Raw genomic sequence first — 25802 nt, 5'->3', positions numbered from 1 at the left:
AAGATGATTAAAACAGAAAAGAATTTTATATCTATCAGTTTTATACAAAATATGTATTTAAGTGCTAATTTAGTTGATTATGTTTTATAAATTCTTTCAAAATAAATTCAGAAGATTGCTACATTATACATAAATGATTCATTTTAAGGTGCGTGTATTAATTTAAAATGCTACTTTTTTTTTTTTTTTTTTGCGGTACGCGGGCCTCTCACTGTTGTGGCCTCTCCCATTGTGGAGCACAGGCTCTGCGGCCATGGCTCACGGGCCCAGCCGCTCCGCGGCATGTGGGATCCTCCCGGACCGGGGCACGAACCCATGTCCCCTGTATCGGCAGGCGGACTCTCAACCACTGCGCCACCAGGGAAGCCCTAAAATGCTATTTTTAAATCTGATGAGATTTAATGAGAATCCAGTATCATTAACATTTGTAAAGTTTATTGACTACTTGGTTTTATAACTTCTTATATTACCCAAGGCCTGTAGACAATTTCACTTTTAATAATATCACCACTGGTCTAAAGTACATCTTAGTGATTCTAAAATAATCTTGTTATTTTTTTTTTTAGCTCACTTAAGGAAATGTCATGAATGTATGTAGTAAACCTTGATCTTAAAAATGGAAAGGGATCATATATTTAAGGGAATTAGTTAACAATAAACTTAACTACTACTATTTCATTACATTTTAATGATTCAGAATACCCTAAATGTAGTTGGAAAAATACATAGAAACCTAACGGCACAGGCCAAAAAAAAATGTTCCATTCATTTGGAACATGAATTTGTCAGGAAATGACCAATAAGAACAATAAGCAATAGATAAGCATAAATAATAATAACACAGTTGAATGTTATTACTCTATAGACAGGACAGTATTATTCATTTCTTTTTTCAGCCTCTGCCATTCCAACTGCTATGCTTTTACTGCTGTGGAGCTGAGAAATCTTTCCATTGTCTGAGCCCTGGTCTTTAAATTTCCTTCTAATCATCATGGCTCTTGGAGTCTGAACTCTGCCATCCCGAATTAACATTCAAGTCAGAAGCCTATGGTGCACTACAGGTTATCACAATTGGAAGTGAGGATACCAGGAGGGCAAAGTGAAAAACCTAGCAGCTACCATCAGAACAACTTAATGTTTTTAACAAGAGGCAATACTAAAGATGACTGGTTTGTTAGGATCAAAAAGTACTGACAAGAGTCTCCATGTGAGCTCATATATTGTTCTCTTGCCTAGAAAACAAACCTCATTTTGACATCTCAAGACATTAAAAAGGCACTTTCACATGAACAGTCTGGATAGAAAATGAATAACTATAATAATCTGTGGCTTGTGTTTTAAAGAAACAACAAAATAGTGTAGCAGGTGTACAGAGCATGCCTATTAAGGGAGAATATTTTACCTTAATAATTTGTAATAAATTATGTTTATTATTTATTGATACTTTTAGCTTTTTTCAAAATTCAAGGGCATTCTGAGGAAATCTACAAAAATTACTTTCTTTTGTTTTGCAAGTCTACTAAGCAAAGGCATCCTTTTTAATGCCTGATTCTCACATATCACACACACATGTACATCCCTTTAATACACTACTTAGCTGCTGCAAACTGTGTTTACCTTCTTTCAGAAGAATAACTTCAGAGAATGTACATAATGTACAAAAAAATCTAAGTCTTTATTGGCCATAATTATCATTCTAAGAAGAGTTTTTGTTTTCACTCTATACCTATAGAAAATCTGCTGGGATTTGGGTAGCTGAGAAGAATGTCTTTCTCCCCGAAATGTAGTATTTAATCACCTGAAATTGTAGTGAATCCTATAGAAATAATGACCGTGTAATAGGTTGAAATTCGCTTTCAAGAAAAAAGGGATAGAATTCTGCTAGTTGTGCTTGTTCACCAACATTTCAGGAAAGATACTTGCTGATGTCAGAACCATAAGGGTTTAAAGGACAGTTTGGCTTAATGATTATCATTCATATTTTAGTAAAAACTGGTATGCTATTTAATTCCTCCACTTGACTGAATTATCAGTTTAGATTGGAGATATTGGTTGTTACTGTCTTTCTTCTGGTATTTGTATTTTGGCCATTAAATATTTCATTAGCTTAATTCCCAAGTGAAAGAAGAAAGAGGGAAAAAAATAAAAGCTGAACCTCCAATCAATCAAATGTGCCATTTCACTGCTTTTCCAGTAAAAGGTTTGATGGGAAGAGAGACTGCACCTATTAGCTAATCTCCAAACTGCATTTCATTTCTGAATCTAATTTATTATCCCCTTACATGGATAATCAAGAGTTGACTACACAAAATTATTGCCAACATCTCCATTCAGATACGACTGAACAGAACTCATTATCGCCCCTCCCAACATCTTTATCATGCTCTGTGGCAACGCTAATGCCCTGCCTCTTAGGCTTTTAACCTTGAAGTCCTCGTCCACCTTTCTCAGTTGTTTTTGCCCCACATGTAATCCATTCCCAAGAAATCTCATACACGATTGTTCAATGTTGCCATCTCTTTCCTCTTGCCTCTGGGTACAACGTCTCTTAAATCAGACTCTGTAAAGCCTCCATTCAGTAGTACCCAAGAACAAACCATACCTCCCTGTTCAAAATGTTACTTGACTCACTTCTTTGTTAAACTCTCTTAGAACAATCCATCCTTTCTTTCTTTTTGGTATCTGAATTATGAATATGAAATTTAAAGAGACTGGGGTATCCACTCTGGCTTGAGTGAATAGAAAAGCACTGGAACCATAAACAGAGCTTAGAAATATAGGAGAAACAGATATTTTAAGGTCAGAATTGTAGAAGGAGGTTTGAATCATGTTGAGTTTGATCCTCAACATGCAGGTAGATATATGTCCTATGAGCAGCTGCAAATTTACACCTGAGTCTCAGATCAAGGGCATAGTTAAAATTTAGATTACACAATTTTACACTGTACTATTGTGATTACATCTTTGAAAATGAGAAAGCTAAAGCAAAATTATCTCATTTCCATGTAGTTTGCTGTGGTTAAGCTGAACCAAAAATTCATAATTCTCCAATCATTCTTCTAGAACTTAAAATATATTGCTAATAATAAAATAATCTTCAAAAAATTATGGTATTGACAATAGTGTTGGCAATGAAAAAGAATATAACAACAAAATGAAAATACTTAAGGGTCTTTATTATGGTAGCATTTTAAAATTAGATTTAATAAAGAAGGAGGAAGGAAGCAGGTGTGTGTGTGTGTGTGTGTGATTATGTGGTAAAAAATGAGGTTCTGGTCACTTACAGAGCCTCTAAAGATTGGGACCCTAAGGTTTAAAAAATTATGCCTAATTTCACATTAAAACAAACAGCTTTCTTTCTCTATGATAACACCACCAATAGTTTTAAGTTGATCTAGCTAATCTGGAGGTCTAGGAGAATATGAGAATTTATTTGAAATAAAACACATCAAGCTATTAGAACAAGAATGTAAAGAAGAAATGCAGGGCAAGCGTGATCCCTGAAACAGGAGGAAAAAATATGGTGAGAAAAGGTTTGGTTGCCTTTGAATGAGCTGGTTGCAGGGACAGGGTACAAGCAGCCTGAGTTTGAATGAGGCACCCACTTCACATTAACATATATGAGTAGTACATGTATAGGTACTACTTATACACATATACCTACTGTATCTTCCTTAAATTATTTTGCTATTATTAGCTCCACAACACATGTTTAAAATTGCTTAGAAATTGTATAGAGATCGATAAGAATGAAAAACCTTTTTTCTTTGTGAAGCTGCATTATTTGGGTTTCCAAGCCCGAATGCTAGTAACTCTCTAAGAACTACGTGCTTGACAGTCGCTCTGTGACAATGTAAAGAGAAGAATCAGAGGGAAAACCCTATTGCAGGGACAGATTTGAAGGCCTAGAAATCTGCTTTTGTTGATATTATGGAAGAAGTTGCAGAACCATTTAGGGGATGATTCGGTCACTTCTCTCTTTTGTACTGTAATTCCTTCCACTGTCCTTGGGAGTTTGCTCCCAGATAAGCCTCCTGTATCTGTGGGCTGCAACAATAAAGCTTAACAAGCCTAAGCAAGTAAACTGAGTACTGAAATACACAACCTTCCAGGAAGCGCTAAGAAAATAAAAAGTAAGACTAAGTTGCAGATGCAAGCGCATTTGTTCAATTCATTGAGCAACCGGGAGGAAAGAACCTCCTTAAGAGTAAGTGAATTTTCTGAAAAAGTCACCAAATTTATAGTCATTTGCACGCTAAAGTGCTACTAGTCGTTAAGGGAAAGAACATGTACAGTGGCATTTAGTGCTAGCAATCTTTTGATGGACAAAAATCAATTATTATACAGGAGCCGCAGAGTGGGGAGCACTCAACGTATTTAGACAGGCCTGAAAAAAATCTATTGAAAACCAAGAGCACAGAGGGAAAACAGGCATTCCTTCTAGGAACTTAAATAAATATTCAGCCACCTGATACTGCCCCTAGCTAGTGTATCCATAGTAGTAAGGACAACAGGATGAGGCTAATAAACTGAAAATAGAGCACACATTGTTCTCAAAAGCTCTCTATGTCTCATTCAGAAAGAGTATTTTTGTTATTATTTTTGGTGATTAGGAATTTATATTTTAACAATTGTTATACAATAAACGAAATCATCATATATGAAAACACGGTTCTAAGGTTGATATCTGTAACTCCAATAATAATGATAAACACAACAAGCAAGGGAATTTTAACCACTGAATCTGAAATTCGAAAGCCAGGGTGGTAATATGAGGAATATGAAAGAGAGGGCATGAGCAGGCTGGAGTTTTAGGTCTAGACCTGCAGGTGAGGCTACATAATTTCCAAATTGTATGACATCATTTAAGTCAAAACTAAAAAAATAAATATTTAAAAAATTGTTCAGAGCTTTCTAAAATGAACTCATTCCATGACATGACTACTGATACATACTACACCCATACAGTGTATTGGGCGTGGGTTATATTGTTGAAGAGGAGCAAAAAACATTAGTAAACAAGATGCTTAATCTCAATTCTAAAGAGAAAAAGTGAGATAAGCCCCATTACTCTTTTGATGGCCCAGAAAAATCTGAGATTATGGTTTAAAGAAGCTGAAAGAAAACTGAGTGCTAAATTAGGAGAGGGGAGAAACAAGAGGCCCGAGGCATCCAAGCAAGAGTAGCCTAAATCTTGGCCCCTGAGGAAATGTCTAGATGTCTGGGGACACACCTGTAATGGCATCACAGTGCTCTAGCAATATGTGGGATTTCTGGATGAGAAGCACAGCTTTAGGTGAACAATTCTCAATCAAGATGCTATTCTAGGGGTTTCCCTGGTGGCGCAGTGGTTGAGAGTCCGCCTGCCGATGCAGGGGACACGGGTTCGTGCCCCAGTCCAGGGGGATCCCACGTGCCGCGGAGCAGCTGGGCCCGTGAGCCATGGCCACTGAGCCTGTGCGTCCGGAGCCTGTGCAAGATGCTATTCTGGTCATAAACTATAGTTGTTAGACTTTTCCATCCTGGGCCAATAGAGACTTCATTTTACAGTATTGGTTGCTCAAGTTGGACACACAGATTAGCTGAAAGCCCACTTCTCTACTTTCTAGCTCTGTGACCATGAGCAGGTTACTTAGGCAATCTGAATACCAGCTTTCCCACCTGTAAAAGAGTATGGATAATGGTATCTACCTCAAAAGGTTATTATGACAATTAAATGAGTAAATCTATGAGTAGTGCTTTGAACAATGTCTAGCACATAGCAGACATACCAAAAATGTGTATTATTTTTTTTAATGAACCATATTCATATAACCTTATTTAATGAAGCTGAGAAGCACATAAAAGCAGCAGCCTCAGTTATCATGGTCTCCTTTCAATTTTGCAAATTTTTCAAGATCTTTCCTGCTTTAGGGTCCTTGCATATGCTGTTCTCTCTGCTGAGAATATTCCTTCCCCCTCTCTTTACCTTGATAATTTCTTCTCAAACTTCAACTCTCTATCCTTCGGCATTGAGACCTAACCTGGCCCATCCTTCCACTCCTGATCCCTGGTGTAACTCTGGATCATTCTGTAAAAGGCATCACACACTTTATCTTTCTCTTATATCTTAATCACAAGGTGTGGTGTGTGGTACGTGTGTGTGTGTGTGGGGGGGGTTCTCCTTATGAATCCTACCATTTTCTAAGCTCCATAAAGGCAGAGACCATGTCTATTTTCTCCATCAAATATAGTAGTTATCACAAAGCCTGATATATCATTAACACTAAGTACATATTTGTTAAATACAAAAAGAATGAATTAAAAAAATAAATAAATACAATTCAAGAGAAATGGAGCTGATTATAAGCATACTGATAATGCCAAATTCTAGAAAACCTCACTGGCTTTTTTTAAGACACATAATAAAAATGTCAAACAAGAAGCATTAAGGGAACTTCTCTCTGTGGAGATATCATTATTCATAACATAGCCAGAATCTCCTCTGAGATTTTCCAAGAGAGAAAAGGACAAAATAATCATAAAAGAAATCAAATGATCATACTTCCTTATAAAATATAAATTAAGTATCAATAAATTATATCAAGCTGGCTTATATAAATAATGTAAATAATCTCTTCAAATCTTTTCCTGATTGTGGATACTCTGTGATCAGAGTATTCAGAAAAAGAAGTTTTTCAACTAAGTGATATAAAAACAAATAACGTACCTTTCTTTTTAACAAAAATCACAACCTCTTTGAAACTAATACAGTGACATAGTCTAAAATATAAGTAACCTGTTCATTAAAATGTAAGCTTAGAGTATGTTCCAGAGTTGATCTTACATCTTGGTTATATGGAGCAATGATCTGAGGAATAGTTCTCAATCATCATTATAGGTCAGAATTATCTGTGGAACTTAAAAAAATGAATATGTCCTACAGTTAAAGGTAGCAATAATTTTTTAAAAGCTTTATGCCTGGCTCTGATATGAAGCTAAGATTAAATACCACTTGTTTATGAATAGATATAAAATTGTTTATTATTGAGAAAAATATTTGGATACTTTTTATTAAATAACTGAGTAATTAAGCAATACTGAGAAACTGTATGGGTAGTCTTAATCACCTGCTTTGTCTGGACAAGAAGTTTGCAATAACCTGCACACTTGAAAAATATTTAAATACAGCCATTTAAAAGTTGCTTATCCCCCTAATTTTCTGCTTAATTAAATATTGTTTATTTTATTTAATTTGACAAATATTTACTGAGTGCCTCCTATGCCCAAATCACTCTTCTCTGACACTAAGAGATCTAAAAAGTGTAAAATTTGATTATTGGCCTTGTACAGATCCATGCCAAATAGAGACCCAGATATATAAAAAATTTCTAAAATTAAAAAAATGCATGGTAAGTGCTATGATAGAGTATTATGATACATGAAGTGTACACTCCTCTGCCCGCCCCGAACATACGCAACTAAATGAAAAGATCAAAGAGTTGCACAGAGAGCATGTCATCTGAGATGGGTCTGGAAGGATGAAAATATTTTCACAGGGGATCATAAAGAAGTGAGCAAAGATTTGGAGCCATAAAATAAGTGATGCATTTGAGAGTTTGGCTGGATCAGGAAGAACATAGAAAGGAGAATGGGGCTGGTTGCTGAAGATGACAGATGTCCCTTGCCCAGCACTCTTTACTCTGTAAGCATTGTAGAGGGACATGTGGTGTAAAAACAGGAGGCTTAGTCAGATCCTAATTCTCCAAGGAATGGTCGGTGATGTTTGGAGAAATATTGCACACATGAAATAATTTAAGAATAATATAGTATTCATTCTAAATAATATAAACTACTGATAAGTTCTATATTTCAGAAATGGAGAGAACCATATTGCAAACAAAGGGAACGGGGCTAACATAATCACAGTAATAGGCTAACTGATTACCCCAGTTCAGTTAAAATGCAGGATTCCTGAAGGGAATAATGGGAAATGACAATAGAAAGGTGGGAGAAGACAAGACTGTAGAAAGCTTTGAATGTCAGGGTCAAAACTTGGGGGTCTTTTTTTTTTTTTTTTTGCCGTACGCGGGCCTCTCACTGTTGTGGCCTCTCCCGTTGTGGAGCACAGGCTCCGGACGTGCAGGCTCAGCGGCCATGGCTCACGGGCCTAGCTGCTCCGCGGCATGTAGGATCTTCCCCGACAGGGGCATGAACCCGTGTCCCCTGCATCGGCAGGCGGACTCTCAACCACTGCACCACCAGGGAAGTCTTTGGGGGCCTTTTTAATGGTCAATATGGATTCACTAAAGACTTGTAAGCAGAGAAGCAGGAAATGACAGAGTTAGATCTTCACAGTGGAGAGTGAAGTGCATTGCAATGGGAGAAGGTTGTCAGCAGGAGGGATAGTTACATAGTTACTGTAATTGTCCCAGCAGCAGGTTATGAGATCAAGGATATACTGGCAGATAAAGGATATACTAGTGCCCTGTGAGGACATTCCATCTGAGGACCAGGGCTGGTGGATTGGTGGGTTTGGGAGTTATCTTTGAAAAGAGAAGGAGATATAAAATTAAGTTAAAGGGACCAGCAAAGTTTGGATATGATGGAGCAAGTATTTACTGAGGTTCTTAGCAAGGGAGTAATTAAAAATCCTTATGAACTTCCATCACTGTCATTTCATGATTACGAGTTTTGTTTCATTATCAAGAGTCTTTAACACAAGCCGTTTTTTTTTTTTTTTTTTTTTTTTTTTTTGCGGTACGCGGGCCTCTCACTGTTTTGGCCTCTCCCAATCCGGAACACAGGCTCTGGACACGCAGGCTCAGCGGCCATGGCTCACGGGCCCAGCTGCTCCCCGGCATGTGGGATCTTCCTGGACCGGGGCACGAACCCGTGTCCCCTGCATTGGCAGGCGGACTCTCAACCACTGCGCCACCAGTGAAGCCCCAGCTGTTTTGTTTTGACATGCCTAGAGATCTGACATCCTTTGTTGTTACTATAAGGGCAAGATTATGAATTCTTCCTGGCTTGATTTGCCACCATAAATCAAATTTAGAAATTATATAAATGCTAAAATTGTGTGGAGGTTTGTTCTGGACTATAATCTTACATTCCTATTGATTACCTGGGGAATCATAAGAACTAGTATTGATAAATTTATTCTGTAGGTAAAAGTACTCACTAAATCATCAGCCCCTTGCTTATCCTAAAATTAAGATTCTCATTTGCAAATAGCATGGTAGGCATACGTAAACATTACTGTGTGATCTAATTAAAATATATAATTATAAGAGGGGTAAAAATATCCAGCTTATCAGTATTAATTTAATTCTATTGGTGATGACAATATTTCTGGCTTAAAACAGCACTTGTCATTTGATTTCATTAGGGAGATTAGTAAAGTAAAAGTGAATTTGCCATGATGAAAACAATTAAATTGAAATCAAGGTTAAAATATAATTATAATAGAAAAAGTCCTGTGAAATAAATGGTATGCCCTCTGAGCTATATCTGCAGGAGATGAAAGCAGAAGCAAAGTTCACATGCAGCTCCTCACATAACTATATTTATACAGCTGTATGTCCGTGTACTTTTCAAATCTTAACATTGACAATTTTTCAATAGCAACTAATTTTGTAGAAACATAAAGATTTCCAGTAATATATGAAGCTGTATTATTAATCAACATAAGCAGCCCAAACTTTAATATAATTTAAATCATTAAAAGCTAACAAAATAAAACTGTAACTAAATTAACATTGACTCATCTGTTATACAGTAATTGTTAAATAACTGTAAAATATCTTATATTCTGTTCATTACTACTCCAATTATAATGTCCTTTTCTATCTATTTCCATGTTTACCTACATTTATCTAAAAAGAATGGAAAAACACTTACCAAAATGGTGGTAACGATCAAAGAACGATTGGATAAGGAATCTGTGATGTTGGCTGGCTTTCCCTTTTGACTTTCTGTCATATTCAGGCCACTGGCTGGATCCCAAGTTCCAATCTATAAAATAGCATATGTACTTTGTAAATCGTCCATCAGGCACCTGGGAGAGAGCACTGCAGAGAAAGTTAAGACTGCTAACACTTATTATTCACATCTGCTGCATTATCTGCTGTTGTTGAAGTAAAGGCTGCTTGTTTTAAGCATGATTCACTGCTTTGTGAAGTGTGTCCAGTGAAGTGTGACATTAAAGAACAAAATGATCCATTGCACTTCTACAGTCAGTGTGGGAGCTTAATTTTCCATTCAGACTTTCATTCACCAAGATAAACTACTGCTGATGATACCTTGATAGCTGGCTGGAAACTCATTAATAGCACATATTTTTGACAGTAATGGATCTGTCTTATCCCCTCATTACAATGATAACATGCCATATTATATGGACAAAGCTAAAAGACAGAGCAAAACCTGGGGATCCAGGGTAAATTAATAGGTAAAAGCAGGCTTAAAAGAGGCATTAATTCGTATTCACAAAACCCCCAGTAGGGCAAAATCATACCCCAAATTACCTGCAGAGCATTTAAAAATATACGTTTGCAGCTTTAAGATACTGCAAGGAAAGGAGATTACAGCATAATCTCATCTGGATAACCCATTCTAATACTTCCACTTGTATTCTATTCAATATGTATTTTAATTTAACTAATACCCTCTGATAGATTAGGCCATAAACTCTCTGTGTTCAGACACTTTACACTCACTGAACACAGTCTATAGGATGACACAGAGCTACCTCTGGAGAGATACATATAAGCATAAGATGCTACTAAATACATAAATTGGGTGGTTTACATACATGCACCTGCACCATTGCATGTCATGTAACAATGGTGACCACTAAAGGAAAACAGAAGCAAAAGGAGACACAGAGTCAGTATTTCTTAGTCAGCATTACTTTTCCTCACCCTCTCAAACCTGGGAGTCATCAGTAGTGAAATCTGTCTTATGTATGCCCCTAGCCAATTACCCAACTTGTTTTCCTCAAATGAAGCTATAAATTATCAATTTCTTTTTAAAATAAAGTTTTGTACATATAGATCTTCCTCAACTTATGGATGAACCCATCATAAGTTGAAAACATTGTTAAATCAGAAATGCATTTAGTACACCAACCTACCAAACATCATAGATTAGCCCAGCCTACTTTAAACGTGCTCAAAACACTTACATTAGTCTACAGTTGTAGTCAAAATCATCTAACACAAAGCCTATTTTATAATAAAATGTTGACTATCTCATGTAACTTATAGAATACTATACTGAACTATAATGAAAAACACACTGGTTATATGTACAACAGGATGGTTGTAAGTGTATTAGTTGTTTACCCTGGTGATGGAGTGGTTGACTGGGAGTTGGGGCACACTGAACTGCCAGCATCACAAGAAATTATCGTACAACATATCACTTGCTAAGAAAAAAAGATCAGAATTCAAAATTCAAAATACAGTCTCTACTGAATATGTATCATTTTTGTACCATCACCATTGTAAAGCTGAAAAATCATAAGTTGGGAACCGTTTGTAAATTAAATTATCTTTAACGTGACATTGATTTAGCAGGTAACATTTACTCTGGTCTACCTAAATATGCTAACAAGGGTCTCATCAGCATAAATCCAAATTAAATGTTATGATCTTTTTATTTTCTTTATATTTTATCAAACATACTCTTTTTGATCTCTTCATTTGCATAGCTTTCTTAGTCACTTTTTAAGATATCTATCTCCGTTTAATTGGAGAAGCACAAAAGTAGAAATGTTAATAACTTCTGTTCTTCATAAGAATAGATATGTCATTCTAATAGTTGTACATAAAAGTAAATCTCAGTGTTTTTTTTCAAGAACTTGTTTGACTATATTAGGAATTCAATATAAATGTTTTTAGTGATATTTTCTCATATTTACTTAATTTTCCTCTTACCGTTAAAAACTATATATTCCTAATGTTTGTGTCAGTAAAGAAAAAAGTCAAATAATACAGTAAGGGGAAAAAAAGAAAAAAAATCTTGATTCAGCATTCTTTCCAAAGTAAATTACCTACTGATCTTTTAAATTACTTTAGACTGTGACTACCATGATGTCATAAAGACAGAGACTAATTATAATTTAGGGTCAATAATGGAAGGTTTTCAAGGGCCGGACGGGTAGCATCAATGTGTGACGTAAAAGGGCATAAGCCAGTAGTAAGAATTTCCAGGCTAGGGAGTGAAGTTTTTAAATCTCACAAAAATCCCAAGGCAGAATAGCAAGAGGAGCCACAATCCCAGCCCGCTCTGCTGTGTGCCTTGGGCTTCATGTTCCCAGAGCAGGTACTTTTTTCAAGTTCCCCGCAAGGTATCACCAGAGTTAGAAGAGGCCCTGCTGGGGACCTGGGTGGAGGACAGAGGGGATGTCAAACCTAGAATGCCTGCTGACCTGCTTAAACTGTTTCAAATTCAAAATCATTAAAAAAAAAAAAATCTACTCTGTTGGCTAAACAAGATATCCGCAGATTGTATTTTGCAGTCACTGCCATTTTTCTGCCCCTGATCTATAATTAATACCTATTACACATTTGTCCTTTAGATTTTATTTCCCTTTTTTTCACTATTGGTTAAATAGTTAGATTTCTTTCAGACATGTAATTCTACCAGCCAAAGCACTGGCAAACATCATTTGCCCACTGTCATCTGCCAAATGACACCCTCAAGCTTGACCAGTAAGTTTTTCAACTTTCTAATCAAATCACTAATACAAAATATTGCCCATTTCACTTACATCATCCTCCATGATTACTTTTATAAAAAATAATTTAGTGGGGGAATAACATTATCTACCTCACAGAGCTGTTGTGAGGATTAAATGAAAAAGAAGTCAATGCAAGGTGTTTATAAGTGTGCTACAAGTATTATATAAATTATTAAATATATCCTATTTCTATACTATTTTGAGCATTTTCTTCTGGCATTAAAATTAATCAAATTCATAATTTGAATGATTGTATAATATGAACATCATATAAACATACCACAATTTAACTATCATTGTTAAAAACAAGGTTTTAGTAAACACGGTTATTTACAAATATTTGCCCATGTATTTTATTTTTTGTGTGTGTGTGTGTGTGTGTGTGTATTTTATTATTCTAAAAACAAATTCCTAGAATTGGAATTACTGAGCCCAAATAATATGAATTATTAGGATTATTAGTACACGTTGTCATATAACTTTCCAAAACTATTGTTGTGTTTGTTATCATCCACCTGACAGTTCATGGTATAATACAACTTCCTAACAATTCACCTTCTACTTTTAATAGTTTGACTTACATAATTGAATGATACTCTAATGGCTTATGACTGCTGCCTTTATTTCTAGATAGTATGTTTTATCACATAAAAATAACTTTTTATTCTAAGTAATTCTTTTCACCTAAATTTCCAGGACCTAGTATATCATGCTTACCTTATTTGTATATTTGCATTTGCTGATAAATAATTATCTATTATTATACTTTCAACATACTTCCCATTTTATGGGTTTCTTTATAAGCAGTTCATCATGAATGTTTTTAATGTCCTATCTTTTTTCTCCCTGGATCTTATTTTTAACCTTGTTCCTTTCATATTATCTGGTTTTCACTATTTCTTTTCCTAAGGCCTATTAATACAGGACATACTAGGGGTTTTCTGTGTGAGGGTTCTGAATATACTGGTCCTCTTTGTCTCAGAAATTCCATTTATGTTTTACTTTGAATTAAAATTATATTTCATTTTTATGTATCATATCTTCTTGTATTAAACTTTAAGTGCCTTCAAGGAGGATGTCACAACTTTGAAATTTAGATAATAAATACACAATGAATATTTATTGAATAAATGACTAAATGTAATAAATGAGTGAATTACTACATAATGAAGACTTTCAGGTTTTTTTTAGGTTGTTAACATTCCACACCTATTCATTTGTTCATTCATTCACTCAGCAAATATTGAATGTATACTATGTGTCTATTCTTTCATATTTACATATTTTGTTTTTCATGTTTTGTTCCTCATGTTCTCTTCAAGTTCTACCTTAATATCATATTTAACTTTGGGAGTAATAGGTCACATATTTTTGCTACTTATTTGAATTTTTCCTAATCTACATTTTATATATGTTAATATAAATATTTGTAAGAATTTTATGTATTTTATGCTTTACACTTTATACTTCTCAGGATTTAAAAAAAAATTCTTCATATAATTTCATTTGGTAAAATATGTTTTCTCTCTGGTTGCTTTGTTTTATTTTTTAATGTAGAAAAAAATTTGTGTTCTGAATGATTTTAAAATTATTTATCTGAGTATCTCATTAGTTAGTTGATGCTTTATTTATTTATCTTTGTTTTTGACAGTTTTCTCAGTATAAATTTCCTTTGTTTTGTACCTCATATTACTCCTTTATGTCCAAAGAATGTTTTTCTTTCCTCTCCTGAGCTACATAATTGCTTGTCTCATCTGTAATTAGCATTTTATAATTTCTTCTAAACGTGTAAGTTAGCACTGCTTCTTGTAAGCAGAATCAGTGAGACATTTTTTATGCTCTGTGGAATGTGCAATAATAATTTGACAAGTATACCAAAAACTTTCTCAGGTAGGAACAAAATAAACATTCCCAGCTAAGTGTAAAATATTAGTTATATATAAAGTCAATCTCATTTAAAGTTAAGAAATAATTTCCCCATTAAAAACCAGCTGGCAGGGCTTCCCTGGTGGCGCAGAGGTTGAGAGTCCGCCTGCCGATGCAGGGGACGCGGGTTCGTGCCCCGGTCTGGGAGGATCCCACGTGCCGCGGAGCGGCTGGGCCCGTGAGCTATGGCCGCTGAGCCTGCGCGTCCGGAGCCTGTGCTCCGCAACGGGAAAGGCCACAACAGTGAGAGGCCCACATACCACAAAAAAAAAAAAAAAAAAAAAAAAACCAGCTGGCACAATAGGATCTATCAAAATTCTATTTACATTGTCTTATTGACATTTACTAACAATATAACCATGGATGTTGGAGAATGAAAAAAAAAGCAATATAGTTTTTCATTATAGAGTAATGTAAAAAGGAAAATGAATTCTTTGATTATACAGTTTTGGCTTAATTTTAGTCAAATTCATCTGTCTTGAACAAAGAACATAAGTGGTACTTTTCCAAAGAAGGCCTGTGTGGTGATCATGAAAAACCACACTGTATATTATAAAACAGTGTTAGCATAATGTAGAGTCTTCATCTAACACCCTATACAAAAATAAACTCAAAATGGATTAAAGACCTAAATGTAAGACCAGAAACCATAAAACTCCTAGAGGAAAACATAGGCAGAACACTCTTTGACATAAATCATAGCAATATTTTTTGGATCCCTCTCCTAAAACAAAGGAGAAAAATAAAAAAAATAAACAAATGGGACCTAAACTTAAAATCATTTGCACAGCATAGGAAACAAAACAATCAACAAAACAAAAAGACAACCTACTAAATGGGAGAAAATATTTTCAAATGATATGACAGATAAAGGGTTAATATATATTCAACATACAAAAATAGCTCATACAACTCAACAGCAAAAAAACTAAACAACTCCATCAAAAAATGGGCAGAAGAACTGAATATACATTTTTCTAAAGAGGAAATGCAGATGGCCAACAGGCACATGAAAAGATATTCAACATCACCAATCATCAGGGAAATGTAAATCAAAACCACAATGAGATATCACTTCATACCTGTCAGAATTGCTATCATCAAAAAGAACACAAATAGCAAATGATGGTGAGAAGGGAACCCATGTATACCAAGGGAACTATTGGTGTAAATTGGTACAGCCACTTTGGAAAACAGTATGGAAGGTTCTCAAAAAGCTAAAAATAGGACTACCATATGACCCAGCAATTCAACTCCTGGGTACATATTCAAAAACAAAAAAAACCAAAAACACTATTTTGAAAAGATACATGCAACCTGATGTTCATAGAAGCATTATTTACAATTGCCAAGATATGAAAGCAACCTAAGTGTCCACCAACAGATGACTGGATAAAGAAGATATGGTGTATATATAAAGGAATACTACTCAGCCATAAAAAAGAGTGAAATTTTGCCATTTGAAGCAACATGTACAGATTTGGAGGATATTATGCTAAGTGAAATAAGTCAGACAGAGAAAGACAAATAATGTATGACATCACATGTGGAATCTAAAAAAATATTACAAACCACTGAATATAACAAAAAAGAAATAGACTCATAGAGAACAAATTAGTGGTTGCCAGTGGGGAGAGGGAAGGAGAGAGGGGCAATATAGGGGTAGGAGATTAAGAGGTACAAAACATTATGTATAAAATAAGCTACAAAGATATATTGTACAACACAGGGAATATAGCTAATATTTTATAATAACTAAAAATGGAGTATAACCTTTAAAAATTGTGAATCATTATACTGTACACCTATAACTTATATAATATTGTACATCAACTATACCTCAATAAAAAAAATTCTTCCCAATAATTAGCTGCCTACAACCACATGACCCATAATTTGCCTTGCATTGTATTTACTATTTCTTTGAGAAGAAAAGGCATTCCTGAGAGTACTGTTCGAGGGTATTAAGAAGTAAAAAGCATAAGGAAGGTGCTGGTATTAAATGCTAATTTACATTTGAAGATTAAATATTCTCTCCAATTGACTGAATATACTTTGGTGAACTGCATGTTTCTCGGTTAACTAGTGTAACCATTCTTTCTGGATAATTTGCAAACTCAGGTTTCTCAAGTCTATATGGAACATGAGTAGTGAGGACAGAGTTTTTTCAACATAGTAGTTTTCTTACTAAGTGTTGCAGGTAAATTAGAGACTTTTTGACCTCATTTACTTCACCCCTTCCTATGTTAAATTTTTAAATGGAAAGTACAGATAGTTACTTACATTATTGTCTAATAACAATGAATAGTACTGTACTTCCATTGGGTTAAGTATTAACAGGAGATCACTTCAGAAAGAATTGTCATCTGATCTCTCAACGATAAATAAGAAACATTTCCTAGAAATGCCTATGTGCTCCCTGACAGGGAGAAATCAGAGTAAAGAACAATTACCTGGGAACTGAGTCTTTTTCATACAGAAGTGATTTGGCCTATGAGTACAGCACAAAGAAACCCTCAGTTAACAACTTTTCTAAAACTGTTTATTAACTAGTTAACATGGGTTCTGGAATTTCACCATTTGAGAACTACAGCGTTAATGTGAAAGCAATAAATGAATAAGTATACAATATAATGATCTTACAGAAAGGGATGACTAATCTAAACATAGATTTTTCACCCCTAAGATTTTAATTTTTGTTTAGGGCAAAGTCAACCCTAAACATAAAGAGTTAAGAGACAGGTGGTAGTTCTGATTTTTAAAATAAAATTTGAATCAATGAGTTAACTGTTCTCACATATAATGACATGACAATATTAAATTAAGGGCTATTTTTTGCAAGGATAAAAATGTAGTTCATTGATTTCTTTGAAATAAAACCAATGTACTACAATTACATTTAGTATACATGTTTAATTCAAATTCAGTAATTGAAAGAAAAAAATCAATATTTGATATTCTCTGATGGACCAAAATAAGAAAGTGTGTGCCCTCAACTAGGTCAATCCTATTGATTTTTAAACATAAACATCATACAGAGTTTTCTTAAATATTTTACCAACCTGAAGGTTAAAAGTTATCAAGCAAAATAATCACTATAAATATACTGACACAAACCAAAAAAATGTCAGTACAGTTGTGAAATAGGGCATGTAATGATTCTTTATAAGAGTTAGACAAATTAAATGGTTAACATCTCCAAAGAAAGACACTAAGTTTGGGTCCTGCCTGGGATCCAGTTTTGCTTTTTAAGAAGCAAAGAACACATTTCCCACTGGCTTAAAGATTACTGGTCAACATCACCATTAGCATTGCTTTCCTACAGAGGCAAAAGAAATCTCAGTTCCTAGGAAAGTTGGGGGTCACTGTTGCCATGGGGACCAAGATATATGTATCAAATGCCATCAAAGAGAGAAAGATAAAAACTGCTATGCATTAGGTTTCTACAGATTAAAAAAAAAAAGTCTCACTTATCTAGTGTGGATTTTCAGATTTAGATAAATTTGGAAGACTGTAAATTCCGTTCAGACACCTTTTTCATAGGGAGCTAATGATTATAGGATTTTACTGGCAAGAGAAAGCGCAATAGTAAAATTTTCTACAGAAATTACCACTTTAAAAAATATATATATATTCTACAAAAAAAAATCTTCAAAAAGCACTTTGAAACATGTTCTGTTCCTGGAACATATATGCCTGTAAACGCAGGCAGGCATGGTTTCACTACTAATTCTCACTCTCTCCATATATTATCAAAATATTTGAGTTTTCAGCAGGAAGCCTATGGATTGCTGATAGCAGTTTCTCTACTGGTGGGTAAAAATGCAAGCAGTGAATATTCAGAAAACACAGATTTTAAAAGTTGAAATGAAGCTTCACTTGAAAGTAAAATATAACAAATTTAAACTTCTTAAAGGTTTGCAAATATGGATTATTTTGATTTATATTATTTATATAAATACTTAATTTTGTAGAAATTGGCAAAAATATATTACATAAGATGGCTTTTTATAGTCAGTTTTCTTTTCCAAGACTTTCCCTAAAGATGCACAAGTTAGAAGCTGATTTTGTTATAAAAGCACGCTGAGGCAAACACATGGCATGACTGTTCATAGGCCTATACAATTCCAGGACCCTTAGTACCATTTCTGGCCAGATAAATGTATTAGTTTGATCTTTATGTTTTTTTCTAAGTTAATATAATATTAACATAAAAGCCAGTTTCAATAAGGATTTATTAGGCCTTTCCACTGAGGAGATAGAACATTCTATTCTCCAAGTTCTATTTTAATATAAATATCACATTTTAAGAGACTATCAGCAAAATAACCAGAACAGATAGCAAATCCTGATTGCTACAGAAAGGGCAAGAGAGGTACACAGGTATGATTTTAGTTTAACATTTCTATTTAGAAGAAAATATTCTCTAGTATAATAAAAATCCATTTGAACAATCAATAAAGTATAATAGCAAGAGACTGATTTTTTTTTCTTGGAAAGCACATGATGTACATAGTTGTCACAATGGACATTCAATAATAAAATTCAATAATATGGTAGGATTAAGCAATTTTATTATTGTATTATAGTTTTTTAGAAGGAATTCTTTTCAAAGTCTAAGTTTTTTTTTTTTTAATGGCCTTTAGATAGCTCAGCTTGCAATGGAAATGCACCATTTTCCTGTAGTGTCATCAACTCATTTCAAACCTATTTTGTGTGAAACCCTTCCAACTGTTTTTGCTCTAAACAGAATCTTTTTGAAGTAATATTCTAAGAACCTTCTGAATATTTCTTAATATCTTTTGCCATTAGTCATGCTTTTGTTCCATCTGAAGCTGGTCTTTCCTAAAACATAGCTAAGCCTCAGAAGACTAGGTAAGTAAGTTAAGCCATTTCCAATGGTAAATCATTTCCCAGTTACATATTATATTAAAAAAACCTAAAATATTAATTTTATTGTCAGTTATGAAGACATTTTTTATTTCCTCATGTCAATTATGTCCATTTTTCTTGGCTGTTTTTCTTTTTGCTATTTCTCCTTCTTCTTCCAAGTTCCACTGACAGACTGAATACACAAATAGATAACAGTCAGACCATGTATGACAACAGAACTTTAACCAGATCCTCTGAAGCAAGCATCCTGGGAAGCCAAACCACAACCTCTGCAGCAATCTGCCCAGAATGGTCAAGATTTGTTCAATAACTTGCAGCTTCCTTTTTTCCCCCCCTCTCTTCCACCTCAGGAGCAACCAGAGAAACTCACCAAACCAATTACCCAAGATACCTTGTTTCTTGTTAGCCCACCTCCAGTTACCTCATGCCAACAATCTCCAATCAGAGCACACCTGAGGCTTTCCCCAATAAAGCTTTTCCACTCCCTTGCCTGCCCTTGAATCTCTGCCAAATGTAAGTTGCTCCCTTGCTATAGCAAGCTCTGAATAACAACTTCTGCTTGTTCTCATCCAAGTGGTCTTTGTTTACTGCCACACATAAACTTACAATAAAAAAAGGAAAATTTATAAATAGAATAATTATTTTTACTCATTGATGTAATAAAGTGTCAGAAAGTATTCAACTGCACTATGTAGAAGACCAGAGGTGCCACTGGTGCATCCTTATAAGCTCAGACTTCAGTGTTGCTTTCTCCTGTGCTATAAGATTCTTCACCCCTTGAACTCTTGACCCACTACCCCAGCCCACTGATTGTCTGACTATTGGATTTCTCTTCCCACTTTGTAAGTATGGAGGAAAGCTGGAAAACGTGGGGGAAAAAAGCTCTGCTGTTGGAAAATAACTCTGCACCAGACACTTGGGTAAGTATTCTATGTGAAGTATCTCTTATGATTCTCATAGAGATCCTTCATTTGTTCAACAGTCAATAAACATTTCATGAGGATGTACTTTGTGCCAGACACTTTGCTAGGTCTTGAATATGTAAATAGTGAGAAAGGAGACATATTTTTCTGCACCTAATAGGATGTGTATTCTGGCTAGGGATGCAGCCTTAAAATAAAAAAAAAAAAGTATGTAAATACACAATTATAGGCAGTGTCATGAAGAAAAAGTAGAGGACACTATGAGAAACTTAAATTTGATTAGGCTTAGGGGATACCTATCTAAGGAAGTAAATGTAAGCTGGAACCCCCAGAATGAGTAAGAAGTTAGCCAGGCAAAGGTGATAGGAATGGGTATTCCAGACCGGGAAAACTCTACTGCCAAAGTAATAGAAAGTCTTGACCCTGTGAGGAAATGAGAAACAGCCAGTATAGCTGGAGCATAGAAAACACCTGAGAAGATGGTGAGAGTTGAGTGGGAGAGGTAGGGAATTCATTGTAAATCATGTTTGGATCTTAATCAAAATACAATGGAAATAAAGGGATGAGTTAAATAGAGAAATGACACGCATCATTTTGCTTTTAAAGACATCCATTGGCTGCTACGATTTGGGGAATGGATTACAAGGAGGAGTAGAACAGAGGCTTGTTGGGGCTCCAGTGTGTGTCCAGGGTAGGTTCCCCTGGCCATGATTGTAGCAATGGATTTAGGGAGAAATTGATGGATTCTAAACATATTTTGAAAGTGGAATATACAATACAGTCTTTGAACTGACCAGAAGAATTCAAGCTGCGAAAATCACTTATTCTGATTTCCTTTCCTTGTTAGTAGTTTCAATACCAGGATCTTAAAGAAAGAAATTGTCCTATTATTGCCTGAGGTAGACAAAGTTGCCTACTGTTTTATCCCCTTATTCTCCTTCTTCTTCTTTAGAGAAGGCACTGCCATGGCCCAAGAGCTTGTCTGGACAGGTGTGGTTGGTTGTGTATGCGGTATTGGTGACCCTCCTTAGACCTGCCACCTGTGAATGACTTCAGGAAGGAAGAAATTAGCACATCCCCTCTGGAGGCTGACTGGAACCAGGAAATGTTTGACTTTACTCCCTCCCCTTTTAGTATAAAAGAAGCCTGAATTCTAACTGAGGCAAGATGGTTCTTTGGGGCACAAGTCCACCATCTTCTCAGATTGCCGGTTTTTCGGATAAATTTGCTATTCCTTGCTCCAATTAAACAAACAAACAAACAAACCAGATGTGGTTGGTTGTGTGTGCGGTACTGGTGACCCTTCTTAGACCATGGCTAACTGGGCTGGGTTCTAAATAAGATCTCCGTCGAGATAAAGGAGAAAGAATTCACTTTGATCTTTGAACCCTATCTAAGTGGAAAACTGTGTCCAGAGTAGCATTTTAACTCCAAGCTCAGTTCCCTGAATACGTCCTAATTCTCTGTTTGTCAGAAATATACCTGTTCCTTCCTGGTTTATCTGCTCCACAGTTACAAACATCAGAAGTATGGATTTTACTCCTATTAACTGTTTCAATCCTAAGATTCACATGTCAGAAAACGATTCAAAATATATCATTTTAATGATATACAAGCAAGAGATCTTTCTTTTTAGCACATTTCACTGCCCAATCCTATATTACTGGGTTGGCCAAAAAGTGTCCTTGGTTTTTTAAGTAAAAATAAAAGACACATTTTTCATTTTCACCAAGAACTTTATTCAACAATGTATTAACCCTTTTGTTCCACTACCTTCTGCCATTTTTCAGGCAACTTCATAATTCCATGTTCCCAAAACTTTTTATCTTTTTGAGCAAAGAACTGTTCCAGGCGCCTTTTACAGTCTTCCAGAGAATTAAAAATTTTTCCATTAAGAGAATTTTGTAAAGTCCTAAATAAATGGAACTCTGAAGGTGCAATGTCTGGTGAATATGGCGGATGAATCAGAACTTCCCAGCCAAGCTGTAACAGTTTTTGCCTGGTCATCAAAGAAACATGCAGTTGTACGTTATCCTGATGGAAGATTATGCATTTTCTGTTGACTAATTCTGGACACTCTTCGTCGAGTGCTGCTTTCAGTTGGTCTAATTGGGAGCAGTACTTGTTGGAATTAGTCATTTGGTTTTCTGGAAGGAGCTCATAATAAAGAACTCCCTTCCAATCCCACCATATACACAACATCACCTTCTTTGGATGAAGACCGGCCTTTGGTATGGTTGATGATGGTTCATTTCACTTGCCCCACAATCTCTTCCATTCCACATTATTGTACAGTATCCACTTGCCACTGCCCATCACAATTTGTTTTAAAAATGGAACGTTTTCATTATGTTTAAGTAGAGAATCGCATGTGGAAATACAGTCAAGAAGGTTTTTTCTGCTTAACTTACGTGGACCCAAACATCAAAGATTCACATAACCAAACTAGTGTAAATGCTTTTCAACCCTTGATTTGGATATTTTGAGTATGTCGACTATCTCCCGTGTGGTATAACATTGATTGTTCTCAGTTAATGTCTTGATTTGATTGCTATCAACTTCAACTGGTCCACCAGAACATGGAGTATCATCCAGCGAGAAATCTCTAGCACGAAACTCTACAAACCACTTTTGACACGTTCAATCAGTCACAGAACCTTCTCCATACACTGCACAATCTTTTTTTTGCATTTCAGTTGGGTTTTTACCTTTCTTGAAATAATAAAGCATAATATGCTGAAAATGTTGCTGTTTTTCTTCCATCTTCAATATTAAAATGGCTACACAAAAATTCACCAATTTTGATGTCTTTTTTTAAATGCATGCTGATATGACAGCTGTCACATACAATCTAAAAAAATTATTTCGAATGAAGTTAAAGACAACTAAGTGCTACTAGAGCCATCTTATGGAAAAAACTGAACGAACCTTTTGGCCAACCCAATATAATTTTATGAATCAATTTATAATTGGCAGGTTTTCTTCACTAGAACAAACCCTTCATAGGGACACAAGATAGAAATTCACTGCATATCTGTTAGAGAATTAAATGAATAAATGAAGTGTGCTGGTCAAAGATGACCAAGACAAAACTAGGAAAAGGCAGTAGCATGGAAAGATAGAATTGAGGATACTTAAAATTCCTAGCCTCGACCCCTATTAACGTATTTCCAGGTTCTTTTAGAGACCATGATATTTTCACTTCAGCCTGTCCAAGAGGGAAGCCCTTTGCACTCTACTTCTTTTGAGATGGGGAATTTGGCCCAGAGAAGTTGGATGGAAGGATGAAGTTCACACACTTGTTGTGATAGAACTAGAATAGTAATTTAAGCCTCCTGAATCACCATCTATTGAATCTTCCAAAGTGTGAACTCTATCAAGGTAGGAACTCTGTTTTTTTCATCTATGGATTGGTAACTATACTTTTTAGGAAAAAAATAAAAGTAAAATCAACAAAACTTAGGAGCCTTAATGAGGCAGATATTGCTACCACCCCAGGATGCAGTTGAAGATGCTGTGTTTTAGAAGGATTAAGAAACTTGTCTATAAATAGTAAATGCCAGAACAAGGATTTGAGCCTAATTCTGTCTGAACACAAAATATTGATGAATGTCATGTCAACATTTATAACTCACATTGTGATACCTTGCTTATTGATATGGTAGATCCTCACATATACTTGGTAACCATTATATTCAGGATCTTTTTAAAATTCACACTAGAGCCTAGGAAAACCTCTAATATTTTCTTTGAGTCCAAGGGACTGGGTCTATGGTAACATGAAGAGCATCACCATTTTTATGTTGATGTGTTGAAATACAAGCAGTGGTCAAAGCTCATCCTAGTGACTTGGTATTTCCAAAAATAAGATAATAACATCCCCAGTAAACACTGAGATAAGCCCATAGGAGCTGACTAAACTCCACCATTATCAACTCCAGTTTTGGGTATAGACTAATGTTGTTATCTTGGAAGTAAGGTAATTAGGAAGTGACAGCCTCACAAATATTTTAGTTCCAGTTTATTATAAAAGATTCCTAATTTTGCATGGTCTTGACAAAGGGTACAAGCTGAAACTCTCAATGAGAAGAGGTAATACCCCTGTTAACTTCAGTCATCAGTTGGCCATGATATACTTCTTGTCCTGGTGTTATCAAAAATATGTGTTTTCTCACTCCTGCATCATTTGAATCAACATTCATATATACTATTTTCTCTCAGGCTAAAATACCCCTTATTTTGATTCAATTTCCTTCTTCAGTTTCCATCTATGAATGATGCTCCATGTTCAATTGTTAGCTGAAACATAACTCACCATCTTTAAAGCTATGTTATCTCAAACAGAATTTTTTCTCAAGTTCTTATCAAAATATCTTTTTAATCTGTAACTTTCAATGAATCCATCAGAAAACAGCTAAATGCATATATTAAAAACTTACACTAAAATGTTCTTAAAGTAAGCAAACACAACCAAATTCTATGAGCCTTTCTTGTACTTTACCTCAATACCTATAAATGGAATCAAGAAAGATAGACCCAGTGTAATGTGTAGCATTTGTGTTCATACCTAATTTACTCATGTACATTAATTCAGGCATTTCTCTTGAATATGATAAAGCAGTGGAAACATGTTTCAGTATTTAATCCTTCTGTATGGTCTGCTCTAAGTAGGAAAGTCTATGAAGGCCTGTGATTATAAGCTGCATATACAAAGATTCATATTACATCAAACATTTTCTAATCATTATATCAAATCTTACAGCTAATTAAGATTATATTAATATATTATATATATTATTTTAAATTAATATTATATACATTGTATGCAGAGAATCAGAAAAACCTGATGAGAAAATAAGAACATTTAAATCGCCTTAAGATATTCTTTATCCTTGAGTCCTAATAGTCAATCATTATATTCAATATATAAAAAGGAATTGAAGATGTATGTTTTTAGAGTTACTCAGTAAAGTTAAATGTCAATGAAATGTGTCTACAACAGGAAATATTGATTTATTTCTTCACTAGGATATGTTTATTTAATAATTAAAGTAAGTAAACTGAATGTCACAAGTACCTTTTCCAGACCTTCTTCCTTGAGGCTGATCACATCCAAATCAAAATCTGTTCGTAAGCCATTGGTTTTGTTGAAAGTTATTCTGCCTGTGAGGCCTTCCCAATGTGCCTATGGGGAAAACAAACAAACATACAAAAATCATAAATTAGTAAAGGATGAGAAGATAAAACAATTTTGTACAAAATGTTTTACCTTTTGTTACTTCTCATAAATTTACATTGCTATACATTTTTATTCTCTTCTGAACTTTGAAAGA

At 34.9% G+C, this 25802-nt stretch overlaps 1 protein-coding gene across 3 annotated transcripts in view; it reads right to left on the bottom strand.

The window, feature by feature from the left end:
• The window catches only part of GRIK2 (glutamate ionotropic receptor kainate type subunit 2), a gene marked incomplete at both ends in the record, with an annotated part of 630446 nt that overhangs the window by 195078 nt on the left and 409566 nt on the right, over nucleotides 1–25802 (bottom strand). For all 3 annotated transcript variants that reach the window (XM_079716371.1, XM_079716372.1, XM_079716373.1), the window contains 2 exons: nucleotides 9883–9996; nucleotides 25547–25654. In XM_079716371.1, coding sequence (XP_079572497.1) covers nucleotides 9883–9996; nucleotides 25547–25654 — 222 coding nt within the window. The remainder of the gene's footprint in view (nucleotides 1–9882; nucleotides 9997–25546; nucleotides 25655–25802) is intronic.

Source organism: Hyperoodon ampullatus (genome assembly GCF_949752795.1).
Source record: "Hyperoodon ampullatus genome assembly, chromosome: 12".
Lineage (NCBI taxonomy): Eukaryota > Metazoa > Chordata > Mammalia > Artiodactyla > Ziphiidae > Hyperoodon > Hyperoodon ampullatus.
Note: the sequence above shows the minus strand (reverse complement) of the source record. Positions and strands in the feature narration are given on the sequence as shown.